Below are 19,913 nucleotides of genomic sequence, written 5' to 3'. Positions count from 1 at the left end.
GGGGCTTATGAACTAAGCCTAGGAGCTTCAATTTTATTTTGTAGGTGATGGGAATCTATGGAAAGATCTTAAACAGGAGAGAAACAGTGTCTGATTTGGGCCAAGATGACTGTGGAATTCCAAGAGACTCCCATAGGCAGTAGGAGGCATAGGTCTCAAGAGCAGAAAACAACTGTCATATGATAATACCATAAAATAAAGCAAATTGAGATTTTCTTCTAGTCATATTTTGAAGGTTCATTGCCCATTGCAGGAACAGGGGACCCAAACTGTTCCCGGTGATGTAAAAGCCTCCTCTATTATGTCCTGCCCCACCCCCTCCAAGGAACCATCCAGTTATCATATTTGTTCAAACGAAGAAAGCAGGGAAATGAGAGTCTCAGTCAGGTCATATAATTGCTTTATTCTCACTCTCTTGTGCTGTTTAAGTGTCTCCCAGAAAAGAAAAACCCACGTGGCAGGGAATGTGGCTAGGGACGTTCACTGAGCCAGCAGCAACCACAGAACAATCCAGGGGTGGGAATGAGCACTGGAACCCAAGGCAAAAGGGTGGTTAGTGATTCCTGGCCTCTCACTCCTCAAATGGGAATAAGAGAAGAAATATTTCATGATGGTGCATTGAGGAACAGAACTTCGAAGATCTGGCCATGACGGGGGATCAGAGTGGGCAGGATTAAAGCCTGGGCTTTAAGCGTCCAGTGTTAGGGATCACTCTAAGAGAGAGAGAGAAGGAGAAGATGCATCAACAAGAGGATGTTAGGGGTGTTGGGGAAGGGGCCCAGCTGTGATGAGGGGGGAGGACAGGTGGTGAACACGATGTAGAGGGTTCTTCCAGATGGCAGGGCAGGGACAGAGATGGGCAGATGTGCTCATTCTGTCCACTCCTTCTTAATGGACAGGTTCCACTCCCAGGTGAGGTGGTCGTGCTTGTCGTCATCGGTGAAGAAGGACTTGTTGTGGTAGGTGCCTCGGGCCAGCATGCCTTTGGGAGCCTCCTCAATCGGAGTCAGGAACTCATACTCTTCTGGCCGAGGCCCGTAGCTGCCAACCATAAATGTGGCCTTATCCACTGGGAAGAAAGGAAAGTTCGTTAGGGCAAGCGTCTGAGAGAGAAAAACAAACACTGCGGACTGGAGAACTTGGAGCACTGCTTACAGGGATCAAAGCCAAGAGCAATGGTGTCCAAGCCTGGCTAAACATCAGGTTTACCTGGGCATTTTTTTTTGTTTTTTTTTTCTTAAAAAAATTTTTTTTTATTTGAGTGCCTTTTAATACTACAGTTTCCTTTGACCCAAAGACTATGGTTAAGTAACCTGCTGTGGATCCCTAGAATTAGTGTTTTTTAAAAATAGCTGATTCTGAGTATCAGAAAAATTGCAGAATCAGTGCCCTAAATCAATGGAGATGAAGAATGTTTTTATGGAGATGTAGCAGATTATACCATAAAAAAAGTCCCAGGTAGTCAAAAGGTATAAAATTCCACTTATGAGGTAATTAAGTCCTGGGAATGTAATGTACAGCATGGTGACTATCCTATATAATAAAGAGCTAATATGCAAATGGTTATCATGAACTCATGCCCTCATGCCCTTACACTGGTACTGCTCAGACACTCAACACTGGGGAGAGAGGAATGGGGACCAGCCAGGCACAAATGAGCTCGCAAGAGAGGAATGGGGACCAGCCAGGTTGCAGCCTGGGAGAGGGACAAGCTGCCCACCCCGCGGTCCTGGGCACCAGTGCCTGTGCCTGTGGCCTGGGAGAGGGACCAGCCACCCGCCCCGCAGTCCCAGGGACCTGCGGCTGTGGCCTGGCAAAGCCACCCACCCACGGTCCCCTGTGGCTGTGGCCAGCCTGGGCGAAGCCAGCCTGGGTTTTGGGTGCCTGCGGCCAGCAAGAGGGAGGGAACCCCAGGTCCTGGGTGCCTGCAACTGGCCGGAGGAGGGAATCCTGGGTCCCGAGTGTGGGGCAAGGCAGAGGCAGTCAGGCCGGTAGGGGAGCAGTTAGGGGCGATCAGGCAGGCAGGCAGAGGTGGTTAGGGGTGATCAGGTAGGCAGAGGTGGTTAGGGGCAATCAGGCAGGCAGGCAAGTGGTTAGAAGCCAGTGATCCCAGATTGGGAGAGGCAGTCGGACATTCTCTGAGGGGTCCCGGATTTGGAGAGGGTGCACACCGGGCTAAAGGACTCCCCCAAACCCCGAGCACGAATTTCATGCACTGGGCCTCTAGTTGTTAATAATACCATACTGTATGTTTGAAAGTTGCTAAGGGAGTAGATCTTAAGAAGATCTCATTACAAGAAAAAAATTATTACTTTGTGTGTTGATGGATGTTAACTAAACTTATTATGGTAATCATTTTATAATATATACATATATCAAGTCATTATGCTGTACAACTAAAACTAATACAATGTTATATGTCAATTATATCTCAACCAAAAAAATTCAAACTAGTTGAGACTTGAGTTCTTTTCTAAGTCATAATATTTTGGGCCTCCATTTCTTTTTTATATAATGAACTTCAAGGATCATTTATCTACAGACTATCATTTAATAAACACATCAATTGGGGCAGATAAGATAACAGCTGGTGACAAGAATGAACAGAAATCATGGGTAGAATAATTTGAATGCAAGGGGAAAATCAATAATTTGATTTAAAAAAGTAAGAATTGGTTTTCTTATCCATTTAGGCACCCTGTCTTTTGATTAGAACATTTAATCCATTTACATTTAAGGTTATTATTGATAGGTATTTATTTATTGCCATTTTTATTCTTTATGCTTATTACAGCAGTCCCTTAAACATTTCTTGGATGGGAGCAAATAGAGGGGGGTCAATGGAGGGAAAAAGGGGACATCTGTAATACCTTCAACAATAAAGATGAAGTTTTAAAAAAGTAAGAATTGGGACAAATGGTGAAAATAGCTAACCAACATTATTAATAGGTGAATAACTGGAATGTATATGAATAAGTAGGGAATTAGAAAGTGTAAATACAGGTAGGTAGGTAGGTAGGTAGGCAGGCAGGCAAAGTTTAGTTAGCTGTTAAGTGTTGTGAATAAGTCTGAAGGAACAGCTACAGACACATCTTAGCCCTCTCCCCTCAGTGAGGCAACATAGTCTCCATGCCCAAAAGAAAATGAAAAACTGAACTATATTTTTCATGAGATTAGGTATTGGAAAGACCAATTAAAATCTTTCAGGTCAACAATCTTCTGCGGGATCTGAGTAACTGAGTGGTTCTCTATGGTATGCAGATTTATCAGACAATTCCTCTCTCTCCCCTGTTTATGGACGTGGTGGGATGGATGCATTACTGTTTCACACCTCTGTGGGAAGAGAGCCCTAAGGTAGAAAAGGACTGTCAGTGTGCTCCCATCAGGTTTCCACTCTTCATTTCCCCCAGCCCATACTCATGGAAGAGATCTGAGGACAGGTTCCCAAGGCATGTACAGTTTAGGTACAACTTGTCAAGAATGACTGCCAATTAAGTAATGCTATATTAGTTGTTTCAATTAGACAGCTTTTCTCAATTCCAGAAAGAATTTTTTTCTTTGTTTGTTTAGGAAATTAAACATTGCCCTCCCCACTCCCCCCACCTCACCCCTCCACCACTCCACCAACTCTCATTCCCATTAAACACAAAATGCCAGTGGGTAAGTCTTTCCTTCTTTCCTGTTTTGGATTTCTCTGACACTCAGGTTTTATACCAGTGAACTGCTTTATTTATTTACTTTTTACTTTTGAGAGTACTTTTATGTACTTTATTTTATTCAATCTCATCTTGTTACTCTTTCCATTTATGAGCAATAAAGTCGAATTCCAGAAGCTGAATGCCGAAGGTGAGTGGCTGACTCAGTTAAACTATGTCTCCTGAACGTAGGGCTTGCCATTAGCATCTAGGTCAAAGGTATATGTGTGCCTTTGCCTAGGGTGAGAGTCCACAGCTTTTTATCAGATTCTTAAATGAGTTCATGCCTAAAACTTGCTAATAACCGGAACTTTAAGTATCAGTGAGAAGCAGATTTGGGGACAGTGTAAAGTGTATGGCACTTACCTTTCACCCCAGTCCGGTAGGTGTGCTGAACATATTTCAGGCCTGACACAATATCTCTGTTCACCTGTAGGTGGGAAGGACCCAAGCAATTCAGATTAAAGGGGCTCTTTCATTTTTCCTCATTATCTAGCCTGATCCTACCTAGCTGTCTTCTCTGAGCACAAGAAGACTGAAGATTGAGTTCAGAGTAAGTGTTACTATTATCATTTAGTGTGGTGGTGTGGCAGAGGTTGGAGAGAGGAGTTCACAAGACTCAGTGTTGCCAATCTGGTTTTAATCATTGAAGACTGTGATTTTGGGGTTTGGGAAGGGGGGTGGTTAATTAAAACACCGTCTCAATATTCTTCATTACATTTCTCCTTCCTCTATGGTCCAAAGAATGGTCTTGAGCTCCCTCTCCCTGATTCTACTAGCCAGAAGAATGTCCTTGTCTTAGGAAAGGTTACAATGCTACCAATGGAAAATATTACGTAAATATCTGAAAATCCCAACCTGAGAAATGATCCACCTAGCCCATGAAAACCAAACAACAAGGAGAACAGCTGTAATGGAAAATCAAGTCTAGGGGGTGGTTGTTCCTGTAATGTAAGTATAACTCGAGGTCTTGAGCTGAAAAGATGGGCCACAGGAAAGCATCCTCCCTATAGATAAATAATGGGTAAAAGCCACTGGTGTCTGGCAAGTATTTTGGATGTCTGTCATTTTCAGACGTTGTCTGAGGTGGTGACACTTTTCCCAAGCCTTTCAAAGAAAATTCACTAAGGCAGAATGAAAATATAAACAGTCCAATTACTTTGTTTTTCCATTAGTCATTTTACCTCGGACTGAACTGGGTTGTCTGTTAATTTTATATGGTGATCATCTTTATACAAACAAATTAAATTGGTCATTGCATCATTAGCTGGAAGGGTTGGTTAATTGTTCATCGATATGAAGAATTTAAGCATCGTTGAATAATTTCTCCCCCAAAATAATTATGGCTCCCTTTTTGTTTTGGACAGGATAATGAAATCAATCTCTCAGTGCTTCATTGTTTGTAATGAGGTAGCATTGCAGTGAATACTGTCAGCTTAGGTTCTAGACTGTCACTCAGTAAAATCTGTCGTATAAATCTATCAAAAGCAGGTAAAATGGAAACATGCTGAAGAAATTGTGATATAACAAAACCCAACCTTTCTGACTCCCACATGTGGCTCATAGGAATAGGGAAAATGAATGGATCTTTCTAGAAGCCTCTAAGCCAGTCCCTTAGGCCTCATGGGAAATTGATCTGGTAGAAATAAGACCTAAAAATGATGGTGGCATAGGAATAAGGACTTCAAAACAAAGAGTTTCATATTTTTCTACTGCTTCATAAAATGTCCATTTAATGTTTGATATGGATAAAAAAGTATGAATATTCCTGGTATTCTCTTCTTCTGCCTGGACGCCCTTCCCCATGTCTCTCCACACCAGGACGAAGAAGCCTTGGGGATGCGAATGGAAGTGAGAGCTGTGGAAGTCAGACATACTACATTTCCTTAGGAGCCAGAAGAAAGAAAAGCAGAAACTAAAAGAATCATCACAGGCCAAATTTTGGAAGAGTGTTGTAAAGTTTTGGGGAAGAAAGAGAAGAACACCGAGAGCAACTAAGAGACATAAAAAAAAGAGGGTTTCAGGAAATGTTGCTGGTGTTATATATACATGCAAATTTTCTTGGACAGTCTTCACGAGACATCAGCATAGAATTAAATTGCTTTTTATTTTTATTTATTTATTTTTTGCTAATCCTCACCTGAGGATAACTTTTCCATTGATTTTTAGGGAGAGTGGAAGGGAGAGGGATAGACAGAGAGAAACATTGATGTGAGAGAAACACATGGATTAGTTGACTCCTGCACGAGCCCCAACCAGGGCCAGGGCAGTGGAGGAGCCTGCAACCAAGGTACCTGCCCTTGAGCAGAATCAAACCTGGGACCCTTTGGTCTGCAAGCCAATGCTCTATCTACTGAGCAAAACCAGCTAGGGCTTAAATTGCTTTTCTATTATTTTTCATTTTGAACTGGTATTCCTTCTAACTGGAGTTCCATGCTGGGATGGCCACAGGGTGATCCAACTTCATGGGGGTTACCTCTAGAGACAAGGCCACACCCCTGAGGTGGATGGGAGTTGAGACCCCCTTTTTGTGTCCTCCCCCTCCATCACCTTAATGTGTAGCCCTGACTACTGAGGCCCCCACCACCGGTTTCCTCCTTGGTCTCCCCACAGAGCAGAAGTACATGCTCCACACCTTTCTTTCTCATCTCATTCACATCACCATTTACCTGTCATGATTCATTTCATGTGGTAAAAACTGGTTTACTAAATTGACAGATTAAGACAGTAGTGTTAATGATTAAAAATTGAATTGCCCAGCCGGTGTTGCTCAATGGTTGAGCATCAACCTCTGAATCAGGAGGTCACAGTTCAATTCCAGTGGGGCATGCAGGAGGCAGCTGATCAATGATTCTCTCATCATTGATATTTCTATCTCCCTCTCCCTTTCCCTTCCTCTCTGAAATCAATTAAAATATATATATATATATATTTTAAATTGGACTACTGTGTAACCTATTCTAGGCACATTCAGATACAATGCCTTACCAAACTCTCAGGTGCATTAGTAATAAATAGTACTACAGGAAACCAGGGAGTGAACCGTAGCTTAGTGCCTATTATAGAGTAGGCATTGACACATATTTTCAGAATGAAACTATTTTGAGGCATATTTGTATGTGGTGGAGAGTGATTGTTCATGGGCCCCAGTCACACCCTGCACCCAGGGGCAGGAAGGGCCTGGTGCGCAAATAAAGAAGGAGGTGGGGCTTTCCTTGGTGGAGCCCAGGCCCTGGAGGGTATGACTGAGTGGGAATGAGGGCAACCAAGGCAAATATAAGCAATTGAGAACAAACAATGAATTTCTGACTTATTTGTTTTCAAAGTCAAGGTTATTTTTCTCCTTGATTTGGCTGCTCACTGGGACATGTATCTATTCATTATATGTCAGTTTAGCTCCTATTCAGTTTTGTGCTTACCTGCTCCACAACTAAATTGTAATTTCCAGTTACTTATCAAGGCCCATACTCCCTGGCTTTATATAATTATTGAGCAATTAGAGCTGTTCTATTTTCTTTTCCCATTAATTAATTCACTCATCTATCTCTCAATAAATATTCACTAAATATCTACCATTTACAAAGTTTTGTGTGAATTGTTGGAAAGAAGGGATATAAAATCTCTCCCTATCTCAAGGTGCTTAGGCAGTATAGGGGAGAAATGACATACATGGTACAATACAAAGCGGTGTGTGACTTATGGATGGGAGTATTAGGAGTTCACACAGAGAGGGATCCCATTGGCTTAAGTAATCAATGGAGGAGGTTCTGCTTGGGAAAAGGCAGGAGGAAAGGGTGTGTCTCAATGGGTGGAGCCCAGAGTTGGGGAGAAGAAAATCTATCTCCAGGGGAAAAAAAGAAAACAAAGTTTGCCAACATGATAATGCAAGAAATTTGATTTTTTTCTTTCTTTGAATATAGTAAGGATTTAAACTTTGTCAAACATGTAGGGCAAGATACTTACTTTGAAGCAAATTTTCACTCTGTATTCAACACCTTCCTTTAGCACAAAAGTTTCTTTTTTGAGGGCTTGGAGATCCCCTGTGGAAGTGGATTTAGAAACAGTTTATTCTCCTCAGAAGGAGGTACAAAAGTTGATGAAGTTCAAGCTCCAGAGCTATTTGCTGGGCCCATCAGAGCAACATGGTCTACATGGCCCTCAACTCTAAGGATATTTGAGATTAGTGGCTGTGCACACGCACACTTGAAATGCCTGAAATCTTGCAGGCAGAAATGAAAGAAATGTGTTTTAGTTTGACAACAGCCCTGAGAAGATACGAAGCATTACCAGTAATGAGCTATGTACAAAAATGTCTTTTATAATTGTTCAATAATAGATAACAAGTTTTAATCAACCACCCTAGAGGACAGACTGGACTATCTCTCTAGTCTCTCTATTGAACATGATATTGCATACACGTAACCAAACAAAAAAAATGATTAAAGAATTAAAGAATATGCCCCTACACCCCAAATAAAGAAATATAGGAGAAGTATTGTATAAGAATACCAGCTACTTGTATTTTTTTTTTATTTGGTCATGTTTGTGGCATTTTCTAGCTTTTAAAGATGTACTTGTTTTGATTCCTTTTTATCATTCTAAATATATGTTTGCTTTTGTACTTAATTTTGCATTTGCATTTGCAATTTCATATTAGTTTTCTTAAGGAGAGACACTTAAGTCATAAAAGCTTCGGGCTCCATAAAACTGGGATCTGCCCTTATCCCTGCACCCCGGTAAGAAGATAATCCTTGTCTGTAATTCTCCCGATGTGGATCTGTATCCTTGGACACTGAGGAGTGAACGTGTGTGTGTTTTGCACTGCTCTGTGCACATGCTTCGTGCACAGGCTGGTACCAGCACAATATATACAGTATATCTGCGATTCACCTCAGTAGCTTCTTGGTGACAGAAACCCAAATTTGGGTTTTCAGGTGCTGGGAAAAGGGACAAGGGACCAACTCTTCCCTGTAATAACATCAAGCAAGCCCTTCAAAAAAGAACAAGTTTCCTTAGCACTCAATCAGGCCTTATCTTACAAAATGACAGTTGTACCTGGTCACATTACACAATTGCACACAGGAAGAGGCCCGAGTTTCAATGAGAGAGAGAGAGAGAGAGAGAGAGAGAGAGAGAGAGAGAGAGAGAGAGAGAGAGAGGGAGATAACGCGCGTGTCTCTCCTGGAGAGACGCTAGACCGTGGGGGTAGTTGAATTTGTGTGTCTGCTCTAAGGATTTCAGTTGAAGAGGAAGTATCTACTCAGCCTCTGATTTCCTCCCTCTGACAAAAAAAAGCCCATATAAGGCAAAGAGTGGGTATGTTCTGTGAGAGGGGAACTACTTTGCTGCTAAGCCTCCCTGTTCCAGAGCCATGCATTGCTCAGTCTCAAGGGTTCACTTTTTAAATCTGGTGATACTTTTTTCCTTTTCATTAAAGACCTGCCTTTACTCATCCAACCTCCTAGCTCTGTGGCCCTTTTCTTATTTCTCTCAGATGCCCACTCTCCCCCTGATACCCGCCTTCCCAGTCTCTCCTCTGCTCAAGTCTCGGGAAAGGCCTTGATTCTGGTTTACAGTAAAGTGAAAGAAAATAACATCTTAATTTGTACATATTTTTGAGGGGTTGGGGAGTTGCTTATTTAAAAGAATCAGAGCTTTAAGTTAAAATAATATGTATTTGGCAGTGGAATTCCTAGCATTATTCAGGAGGTCTTAGATTGCTTCTTGCTTTCATGCAAGTTATAGCTGCTATAAGATCAATACTATTTCTGACATTTAGATTGTGTAAATATTACAACTCCAGAAGCATACACCTTCTTAATATTTCCATCCTTTTAGTAATTTCCATAGAAATTCTGCTATAATGTGCAGATAAAAATCCGAAGTAAACCCGATTCAAGTAAATATATCCAGTACCTATTCCTGCACTCTCTTCAATTAGAGACAGAGGTTGGCTGTCACGAAGCATGGTCGATACTGTGTTCCCCGAGAGCAGGGATTTGTGAACTGGTCCCAGAACATGTATCTCAGGGGGTCACCTTACAAGTTTCCTTTTTCTAGGGTAGGGGACAAAGAGAAAGTTTTTCCAGTGATTTCATTAGCTCCCTTTGAAAAGCACAGATGTGTCCACTTACCAGTGAGGTCCATGGTGATTGGTCCTGGAGCACTCTCACAAACCAGGGTAAGGCGGGTGACAGTGACATTGGGGGCTTTGGGATCTGCAGGATTCAAAAGGAAATGTAAGCATAGGGAAGAGACATGTATTCTGTGTGTGTGTTTCTTGTGTGTGTGTGTGTGTGTGTGTGTGTGTGTGTGTGTGCATTTCAAATAGGAGAGGAAGAACAGAAAAAGAAAGGTGAGAACTTGATTAGAAGTAGAAATAGAAGTGGAAATGGTAGGTTTACCATGCTTCATCACAATGGCCTTATAAATTACAGCGATGCTATTCTCTGCTTTGGGCACTTGTAGGTCCTAATTATAAACAGCAAATATTTTCTGAGTGATTGTGGGTGAGGTACTCTGCTAGTTGGGCAATGTTCATTCATCTCTTTGGGCTATGTCTTAGTCTGCTACAGCGTATGTGGAAGTGATGATTGGTTAGGTAAGGAGTATGAATGAGAACGAGAAGACATAGGAAATGTGAGAATGGAGAGAATACAATTCTAAATGGTAAACTGAAATTCTTTCTAAATCCTCCCCATGTGTTATCTCTTCTTGTTTCAATGCTAACTTGCAACTCTTCTCCAAAGAAGACTTAATTATGCAGTCCATCACTTTATTCACATATAGATCACGATTCATTCATTTAACCCTAGAGGCACTTGGGACGCTTTCCTTTGCCCTGCTGCTGAGTAGCTGAAATGTATGTCTTCTCTGGGACCCTCCACCTGACCCCCATCCCCATACACACACCTACTACCACAGGGCCATCCCCCAGGAGCGTTTTCTTGTACTTAGTTAGACTTTCGTCATCTTTGTCCATCTCCTGCAGCTCTTTTAGAGACTTCTGAGGTGGGGGCTTATAATTGAGCTTCCCATCCAGGTCATCCTCCTCCTCCTCCAGTTGTGGTTCTGGTGCCTTTTCAGTCATTTTGATCTATTTCAGAGAGAGAGAGAGAGAGAGAGAGAATGATAATCCATTAGCTAAAAGTCAGTGGATCTGAACAACATTTGTGAGGGTGCTGTTAGCATTATCTTTGCTCTAATGGACTTCGTAGTTGTGATCTTCCCCTAATTTCACCTCATTATATTTCATGAAATAAGAATATAATGCATTCCAGTCTTTTTCCTGCCAAGTCTGAATTTGTTGGTATTATAATGAGTACCTCCTATTCACTGAATTAAACAGACAAAAGAAAAGTTTGTTTGTGAATTATATGTTCCAAGTGAAGCAAAATAGCACAAGCAGGTCTGAATAATGAGCCAATAGCCTCAGTTTGAAGAGTTATAGAAATTATCACAGTCCTCCAAATCCAGCCAGCCTTGCTAGTGTCGAAGCTCTCAGCATGTACAATCCTGGGTATGATGGTTTCAAGAGACAGGTAGAGAGCTTGCCAAAGGAAGTTGGCTTCTTTCCATTAACCGACTCTTCCCCTAAACTCCTGCAATACCTCAAAGGTAACTCATGAGAAATCGTAGGCCTCCCATGATACCTGCCTGAGGTGTCTGAGTGGTTCCCACTCAACACAGCTAATAATTTCTTGAGCAGGTATTAGGCTCTATGTTTCTCTTGAATCTTCAATAACACTTGACTACTTCAGGCATTTTATAAACATTCATCAGTTGATTTACTAGGTTCTATATCTAAAGATCTGATCGTCTTCTGAAATGACACAAAATAGCAAAGGACTAAATTTTTCTAGACAAAACTGCAGGTATGACTTTTGTATCCCTCCACTTATCTCCCTTTTCTGGACCCACTTCCCTTTTAGTACCTCCCACCCCTTCCCAGATTACAAGTGACCTTATGCTCCAAGACCTCTCCTGAACATACCCTGGAGTCTGTCTTCTTCCATCATTATCCACATTTACTCATGTTGTGTTAAAAACAGGAGGAAAGATCTAATAAAAGTATTCATGCTTAAGTGTTAATGACTGGAGAATAGGCTTAAAATTTATTCCTCTTAAGGCATGTTTAGTCAGAGCTTTTCAGAGCTGAAATGAACTTTAGAGATGACATATTCCTGAGCAATGACATATTCCTGTGAACTGCTAACCTCAGTTAATCATTGAGAAAATTCAATCCAAGAGGGTAAGAGAATTGCCCAAGTTCACATAGGTGGATGAGATGCAGTGTCCTCATAAAGAGGGAAAAAGTCTACTGGAAGATTTTCAGGTTCCAGCTGGAGCTATTTGGGCAAACAAGGGAGATTTTGGGAAAGGAGATCATTTTCTGATTTCTTTCAGTTCTACCCTGAGGCTAACGCCTTCTCTGCCTGTGGGTAAAGGTGTCATTGCTCCAAAATGGCACAATGTAAGACAATACCTGTCACCTCTCACCCTGAGTGACTCTGCAAACTCCTGTAAGGTGCCCTGACAGTAAAGTTACCTCTGGCCAAAATCAGTTGTGGTTTTTGGTTTCAACGTCACTGTCATTGGCAACAGGGAGAAAAATAATTTGGAAATAAAGTGCAACCACCCCCCCCCTCCAAAAAAAAAAAGTAACTTTAAAAGAAAAAAAGGAAAGAAAAAGGTATCTCTTGGCTCACTGATTCCCTTCCAGTAAAATAATAAGCCAAACACGACGAGCCTTGATCAACTCTGCAAACAGTATTGCAATGCCCAGGTCCACTTCCTGTACAGGAAGGAAACCCGTAGGCCTGTTCCTATGGCAACTTTTGCTTCAGCTGAAGAGCCAGCACCACTCAAAGCTGAGCTTCTAGAGAACAGCACAATAAACACAGTGACCAACTCAGCTCATGTTCCAAAGAACACTTAGGGAAAATGAAAGGACTGATTGGAAAAACAGTGAAGGATGCAGTGGATAGAGGTTGTAGGTTGTGGATAGTTTAAGGACAATCATTAAGGGGCAGATGAAGAGCAACCCAGAAGATACCAATCAGATGAGACATGTTCTCTTCTTCTGACCCAGAAGCCTGGCCAGATCCTCAGGGTGGAGGTCACATAACAAACCTGTGGATGAAGCATCAGGAAGGCTATCTGCACAAGAGGACATCTCAGCCCCCATGGACAGGCCTTTCTGGAATTTGTTGTTTGCTTCTAACAAGTCATTTGCTTGAAGCCTTAACTATTACACTTCCCACCCAGCTTCTAACTAGCTCAAGGCTATCTCAGTAACCTGAAGGGAATTGTAATTCTATACTCTAGAATCTCAATTTTGAAATGAGTATAAGAGAGAGAGTTTGAGGAGCAGAGAGATGGAGACAGAGAAAAATCTGGTCTGGGACAGGAACTGCTAACCTCAGTTCAGTATGATGATCATTGGCAAGCCAATCTATCTGTCATCTAGATCTTGATCTTTTCATTAGTAAATATGAGACTTATATCAGTTCTATAAAAATGAGACACCAATTTATTTAAAGACATAGAAGAGCAGAGGATAATGTGGGGTTACTGTATGAATTTGTTGTAGTTAAAAGGAAAACATTCAGGACCACACAAAAATAATTTGGTTTAATTACATAGCATAGGAAAAAGAGATAATCCAAAAACCAGCTCTCTCCGGTAAGCTGATTAGAAAAAGATAAAAATGTCTTACTATAGCAAATAACAAATTGGAGAAGTAGTTCTCAGGAAAAGCTCCTTTGAAGCAAAATTAAAGGCAGAAAAATTTGGTGAGCACCTACTGTTTAAAAGACACTGTTTTAGCACATACCAATGCTGAAGTTACTCTTCAAAGTGAAGGAGACCTAGCTGGTTTTGCTCAATGGTTAGAGCCTTGGCCTGTGGACTAAATTGTCCCAGGTTCGATTCTGGTCAAGGGCACACTTGACCCCCAGTGGAAGGCATGCAGGAGGCAGCCAATCAATGATTGTCTTTCATTATTAATGTTTCAATCTCTTTCTTCCTCTCCCTTCTGCTCGGAAATCAATAAAAACATGTTTAAAACAAACAAACAAAGAAACAAACAAGAAAACAAAGTGGAGAAGGGATTAGAGGATGAACAATCTAAACATACTAAAAAAGGCCCAGCTGGTTTGATTGATTTTTGGAGATTACAGATCTCTTTAAACATATAATAAAAGTCATGGTCCTCATAAAAGGAAGGAATAAACCAATGAAATTGTGCATGCAATTAAGGAGTTCACGGACCCCTGAGGTACTTCATAGACTTCACTGGAGTCCAAGATTAGGAACATGACCTTGAAACTAACTTTCGGAAATATGAAACAAAGAGTTGAGAAAGTTTCCTTCTCTCTCAGACCTGGTAGATCAAAGACACAACTTGGCCTCAAGCTAAGGATCAAGTTCATGAACACAAAATATTGGGTGTATAGAAGCAGGAAGAGATATCAGGAAGCCCCTTCATCTGAAGGAACATGACTGCAAAGCCTGGACTGAGAGCAAAGGTGCCCAGGGAGCAGGTCTTCAGGAGAAGAGTCCTGTGGTCCATCTACTTGATTTTGGATTCTTATCTCTTCACTGAATTAAGCTTATCACGCATGGGTTTTGGTTCTGGCGTTGCTGCTAACTAGCTGTGACCCCACTGGAGCAAATGTTCCAACCACTATGGATCTCTCTTTCCTCATCTTGGGAGGTGAGGGGTGAGAGCAGACCATCTCTCGGCACTTTCCTTTTCTAAGGCCTCTATCTGCATGTTTCTCCTGACTTGGAGTCAGTGTCAGTGAGGCTGGCATTCAGTTACCTTATTTCTGTTACTGAGTATGTAAGAGACTACATCTCTGTGTTGTATTTCAAATTTATATGAATTCCCCAAAGGTGCTACATTTTAAATTTCACAGTTTATCTCTGGGGAACATTGGATTCTCCCAAACCCCAGCCATAAATGGTTTATATAGTTTGCTGACGATTTCCCAAACTATGTATTTGTGTATATTTAGCCACAAATGTCAGTTTTCTTTCGGGTGCTTATTAAAGTTAAATCAAAATTTGATGGAAATTCTATAGACCATTGTCTAATCTCATCATCTAAAGAATAATTGAATTTATTGTTGATGATCATTATACTAACTATCAGTGCTAAATGCTTTCATGAGGATTACCTCACGTAGTCCTCACTACAGAGCAGGAAACTCTTCTACAGATTCAGGTACATAACTTGCCCAAGAAGACATATTGTGTAAGGGACAGAGTGTGGGTTGTCTGACCTTTAGCTACTTTGCTCTGTTACTTCCGTTGTCTTTATTAAGGAGTAACAATCAAATTATAAAGCACGTCAGTCATTTTGGGAATCCATCCGGGGTGCACAGGCAGAGGTAAATGCTTCTTTGCACCACTCTGCAGGGATGGCTTTAGCAAAGCAAGGACGATTCACATACAGAAGGTTTCAGTGCAACTCTGCCCCGTGTCACCTCGCGCAAGCCTCTGAAAACCCCTCTGAGCTCCAGGTTCATCCTCTGCAAAATGAAATCTTTGCACTAGAAGGTCTCAGAGGCCCCTTCTTAGTCTAATGATTCTAATGCTCCCTAATGTAAAGAAGTCTATGAAATGAGAAAGCAAAAGAGGAAGTGGAGGTGGGGTCGGGGAGCACCCAGCCCAGCAGCAGAACATCTGGCTGGGCTTTGCACACCTTCCAGCTTGCCCACTGTTTCACAAAGAACAGGGTTTTGTTTGCTTGTTTCATTGATGTTGTCTTTGACTTTGGTTCTTTACACAGAATGGTGAAATGGAGAATTAACAATTACATATATTTAACGAGGTTAAGGTGGACTGTTTCACATTATGGCTTTTTAAATGTGCTTGCTGTTTGAGTTATCTCTATTTTCTACATTCCGTATAACTAATCCGATACACTGATGAGTTTTCACAGTGGAAACGTCACACTCCCAGGACTGCTATTCAGTGAAACAATGACAAGGATTAGATGTGCTGAGGTGGAGACTTAATCATTTCCCCCGGCTCAATTAAAACTCCTAATTAAATTAAGATGGTTACTCATGCCATGAGTATGACATAGCACAAATCAATGTTTTCATTTGCAGATTCAGTGGAATTTCCAAGGTCCTGAAAGTGAAATACACTTACGAATTGGCAACAATCTCAGGATAGAGCACACTGTTCATTAATGCAGTTCCAAATAATATGAGGGCAAGGAAAGGTGAAACTCTCTGAGTTTAGAGGAAACAAATCACCTGGTAAATTCAGAGAAAGGTAAGTTTCATGTCTCCTGGAGCATGGACTTTGAGTCTGATGGGTCAGAGATTCAAACTGTGGTTTGCTCTTGAATTATTATAGAATTTAAGCGAGTTATTAACCTCACTGAGCCCAAGTTTTACCACCAGTAAGTGGGAGTACTCCTCTTTCTTTGTGGGGTTGAAGAGAAGGAGAAAACATATGAAAAGTTCTAGGACAATACTGACCAATAGTAGATGTTCAATAACTATCCATTCCCTTCCTCTCCTCCCTTCCCTGCAATGCTGTCTGCTTTGTTGCCCAGCTCCGATGAAGAGGTAACTGACTGCCCAGGCACCAAATGCTTTCCCTTCCATCTGCAGTGTTGACCATGTCCACTCCTTCCTCCTTAAAAATAGATTTTGTTTCTTTGAGGAGTACAGAAGAGACAAGAAGTCCTGGGAATTACAAAGATTGTTTATTAACGGAATCAACCTTAACATGGGACTGTCACTATTTTATTTCTTTAAAAAAACTTCCACATGAACAATTTAATTTTAGATTCTATTTTTTCCTCCCTATCATAATTGAAGCCAGAGGTCACTCTGCAAGGATGAGAAAGGCACAGCTAATGGAGAGAATTCCCTCTGACTCTGGAGCAAAACACTGTGGGGGCTTGACTCATGTCCCAAAGTTGCCAGATCATGCATCTAGAAGCACAGACCACAGATATTAGATAAAAGAGGTAGAGATGAGGGGGCGGGGGGAGGGGAGGGCATAGAAATGTGGAAGTATCAGACAGAGGGGATTTCCATCTGAGAAGTACCTATGGAAGTAAGCATCAGCATTCTCCAACCCCCCCGCATGTCCCCCCCCCCCCACACACACACACACCTCCCATCCCCATCATCTCCACTCCCCAATGACTGATTAAGCCCTAGCTTCCTCATATCTGGGGCTGCAGCTCTGGAGCAGGGCGTGGAGGGTCGGGCCACCTCTGAAGGACTGCCCACATTTCAGAGCTAGTCAAGGATTTGGGTCTGCTTTGCTGCCTGCTTGGTGATTGGGTTTATTCAGGGCATCCAAGTCTACCCTTGGTACCTCAGAGCTGTCTGCGCTTTGGAGTCCTCCCTGGAGTTTCCGTACTCCCTAGTGCCACAGAGGAATCAGTGCTTTCTGGGGTCCTCAGGGCTGCTCACTACCACCTCAGCTCCAGGAAGAACATCTGAAACTGCAAAGCTGTGTGAAAAGAACCAACCCAGTGCCTGAGAGGACAAGGCCTGGTTAGATACAACGAACACTACAATAAATCCCGAGGAGGGTCCGAATTACTGGAAGCAGAATTCTTGAACATTTCCTTTGGTGGGAGAAATAGTACATTATTTCTTGCCCATGCATTCATAGTAATATATACTCTGCTGATCCAGATTCATATGCAAAAGGAGGGAGAATTGAAGTCTCCTTAAACTTTTCTCAGTGTCTACCTTGTGAAGTCACTGTGCTAGGCATTTTCACAAATATTTATTTTAAGTAATCTTTAAAGAAAACTGAATTGGAAGCCACTATTAGGCAAAAGACTATACTGTAGTAACTCAAACACGTTTACCGTTTTAAACGAAGCATGAAAAATTAGACAGAAGTAAAGCCTTTTTTTTTTTTTTTAAATAACCACTTGTGCTTAGAATATGTCCCTTTAAGAAAACCCACGTGAATTTTTACCAGCTCTGGCTGTGGAAACCAGAGAGTGGAGCACAGCACAGAGCAATCAAGTGCTTATTGAATGAATCGATGTTGAAGTTTTAGTAGCAACAGGAGACCCATCTCTGGGTTTGCCAGTGTGGACTCTAATCTAGAATCCTGGGGGGTGATACCACTGACCCAGGAACAGGATGCCCAGAATGTGGGGTTAAAGAAAACTGCTCTCACGGGACATTTCCTAAAATGTCCTTCTCAGGCATTGTAGCTGTGCCTCCACCCCCACCCCCTACACATACCAGTATGTGACTTTAGTCGAATCACTTAACACTTCCGAGGCTTGCTGTCCTCCCTGTGTCCAGGATTCAAATGTAAAATTTCTAACACCAGGCCTGTTTGTTGCTCCCCAGGGCCGCTCTCTTCCTGCGAGCTGAAGTTGGGGCACTTACTGTGCTCCCACAAACTGGCCCAGGCCCTCAATTTTTCTGCCACATTGACCTTGCCCGTCCGAGCTCCCACTGAAAGCAGAACCTTGATGCTGCTCGGAGCATGCTTCCCTAAGAGCAAACTCCTGCTCTCCCAAACAAGGAAGAGACAAATTCCAGTGCCTGGAAGGTGCCAGCCGGGTTTGGTTTGGCTGTGACACGGTGACACGGTCGTTCCCCAGGCATTGGTCTGTGTAGCACAGATGGGGACTGAACCGTCCTCTGAGAATTTCACACATCTCACCAAAGGGTAAGATGGTCTCCTTCCTGTGCTTGTGTCATATCTAGATCGGGAGGGATATTTTCTTGTAAATTGAACAAAGCAAAGCAATGGCCAACAAGAATGATACCTGCCTGGGACTGACCCCTCGATGTCCCTTGTGTGGTCACTCCTGCAGCGAGAACCCACAGGCTAAACCTGATTTCAGGGGCTCCTGGGCTCTGTGGGAAGGGGTGACTTTAGGAACTTCCTAGGAGAACAGCCCGCCTTCCCCCACCTTGAACTGGAGACCAGCTCAGGGTTTATCCATCCCATCCCACAAGTTACCCTGCAGCTAGAGTTTAATTACAGGCTCTGTTTAGACAACATGCCGATGGGGACATCCTTGAAAAAGGAAGCAAGTATTTCAGGTCATGCCTCAAGCACTTCTAATGGTGGCCAAGCTCAGACCAGTTCATTCTGAAAGCCCATGGGCCAGGAGTCCTAGCTGGGTCCACTTGGATTTTTCTAGAATCTAGCTTTTAATATTCAATGTTTCTCTCAGATGTAAAGATCTTTTATTATTATTATTTTTTTTGCAACAACAGCAATTACCTTTCTTCCCATCTCACCACAGGAATTTAACAAGAGGTGCTTGTGAGTGGTAGAAATTCTATGCCTGTAGGACTGACGAGTAAATAACAGTGCATTCTATCCACCGTGCTTCCTCCTCATAGTTAGATCCCCTTGTAGACTCTAAGGGAGGCTTTCTCTATGCATTTCTCTTGTATCCCCAGAACATTCTTTAGTGGAAGGCAGTTTAATGTTTGACAGCTCTGAACCACTTTTTCCCCCCTTTTCAACCCGTCTCTTTAAGTCTACTTAAAAACAGGAAACCACACATCTCCACCCGGGCACCACCCCGCCATCCTCCAGCACCATCCGTTTCAGTTTGGCTCTATAGTCTTGTTGCCTCTGAGCCTGGCCAGATGCCTGCTCCCACCTGGTGGAACCCCCTCCGGACACTCCCCAGGGGTTGTACACGCACCCCTTGTCCAGGACATTCGGGATTTGGTCTCCTGGGGTGCACGCACTCTCTCCTCCCTCACCGCACCGTCCCTCCTGAGTCATTGCTACCATTCCTGGCTCTGACTTCCCCTTCTCTGCAGAACTGTTCCAGCAGCCTTCTGAGTACATTCTTATCATAAAGTTTGTTTTAAAGAGAAACTGCCCCTCTAAAAAGAGGATACACTGGAAAGGGCTGTCGCCTGTTCTCGGTGCCCACCTGGAGCCTCCCCCTGCCCCCCAGGATTTCAACTTACATTCAATGTGGTTCACGTCTCTGTCCGGGGTGCCTCTGTCTCTCAACTCTGACTTCAGAGTACTGGCAGTTAGAACAGGAAGGAAGTTACTGAGAGAGAAAAAAAAATATTTTAAACCTACTAGAAGAGGAAACCCTGGGCTGTCTCAAATCCTGTTCTGCACGGCATATCTCTTGATCAGCGAACTCTGAGCAGCATTCTTGTCCCTTAATGGCACATGTGGGAGCATGACCGCCCATGTGAACATGGATATGCATGAATGTTC

General features: G+C 42.6%; 1 protein-coding gene across 1 annotated transcript; it reads right to left on the bottom strand.

Moving 5' to 3' along the window:
- Positions 1-383: 383 nt before the first annotated feature.
- Positions 384-19,735, bottom strand: ARHGDIB (Rho GDP dissociation inhibitor beta). Its single transcript, XM_008140446.3, has 6 exons — positions 19,649-19,735; positions 10,608-10,791; positions 9,830-9,913; positions 7,659-7,735; positions 4,062-4,125; positions 384-1,069 (listed from the first exon to the last, which is right to left on the bottom strand). Exons 2-6 carry the CDS (start codon positions 10,783-10,785, stop codon positions 870-872), a joined length of 603 nt encoding a protein of 200 aa, XP_008138668.1. The 5' UTR covers positions 10,786-10,791; positions 19,649-19,735; the 3' UTR covers positions 384-869.
- Between the last annotated feature and the right edge of the window lie 178 nt (positions 19,736-19,913).

Source organism: Eptesicus fuscus, chromosome 7 (assembly GCF_027574615.1).
Source record: "Eptesicus fuscus isolate TK198812 chromosome 7, DD_ASM_mEF_20220401, whole genome shotgun sequence".
Lineage (NCBI taxonomy): Eukaryota > Metazoa > Chordata > Mammalia > Chiroptera > Vespertilionidae > Eptesicus > Eptesicus fuscus.
The sequence above is the reverse complement of the archived record's forward strand: the minus strand, read 5'-3'. Positions and strand labels throughout refer to the sequence as shown.

Coding starts and splice junctions, on each gene's coding strand:
- ARHGDIB (XM_008140446.3), bottom strand. CDS start 10,785: ATGACTGAAAAGGCACCAGAACCACAACTGGAGGAGGAGGAGGATGAC. Junction 9,914..10,607: donor GGATGGCCCTGTGGTAGTAG/GTGTGTGTATGG, acceptor TGAATCCTGCAG/ATCCCAAAGCCCCCAATGTC. Junction 7,736..9,829: donor AATCACCATGGACCTCACTG/GTAAGTGGACAC, acceptor CCACTTCCACAG/GGGATCTCCAAGCCCTCAAA.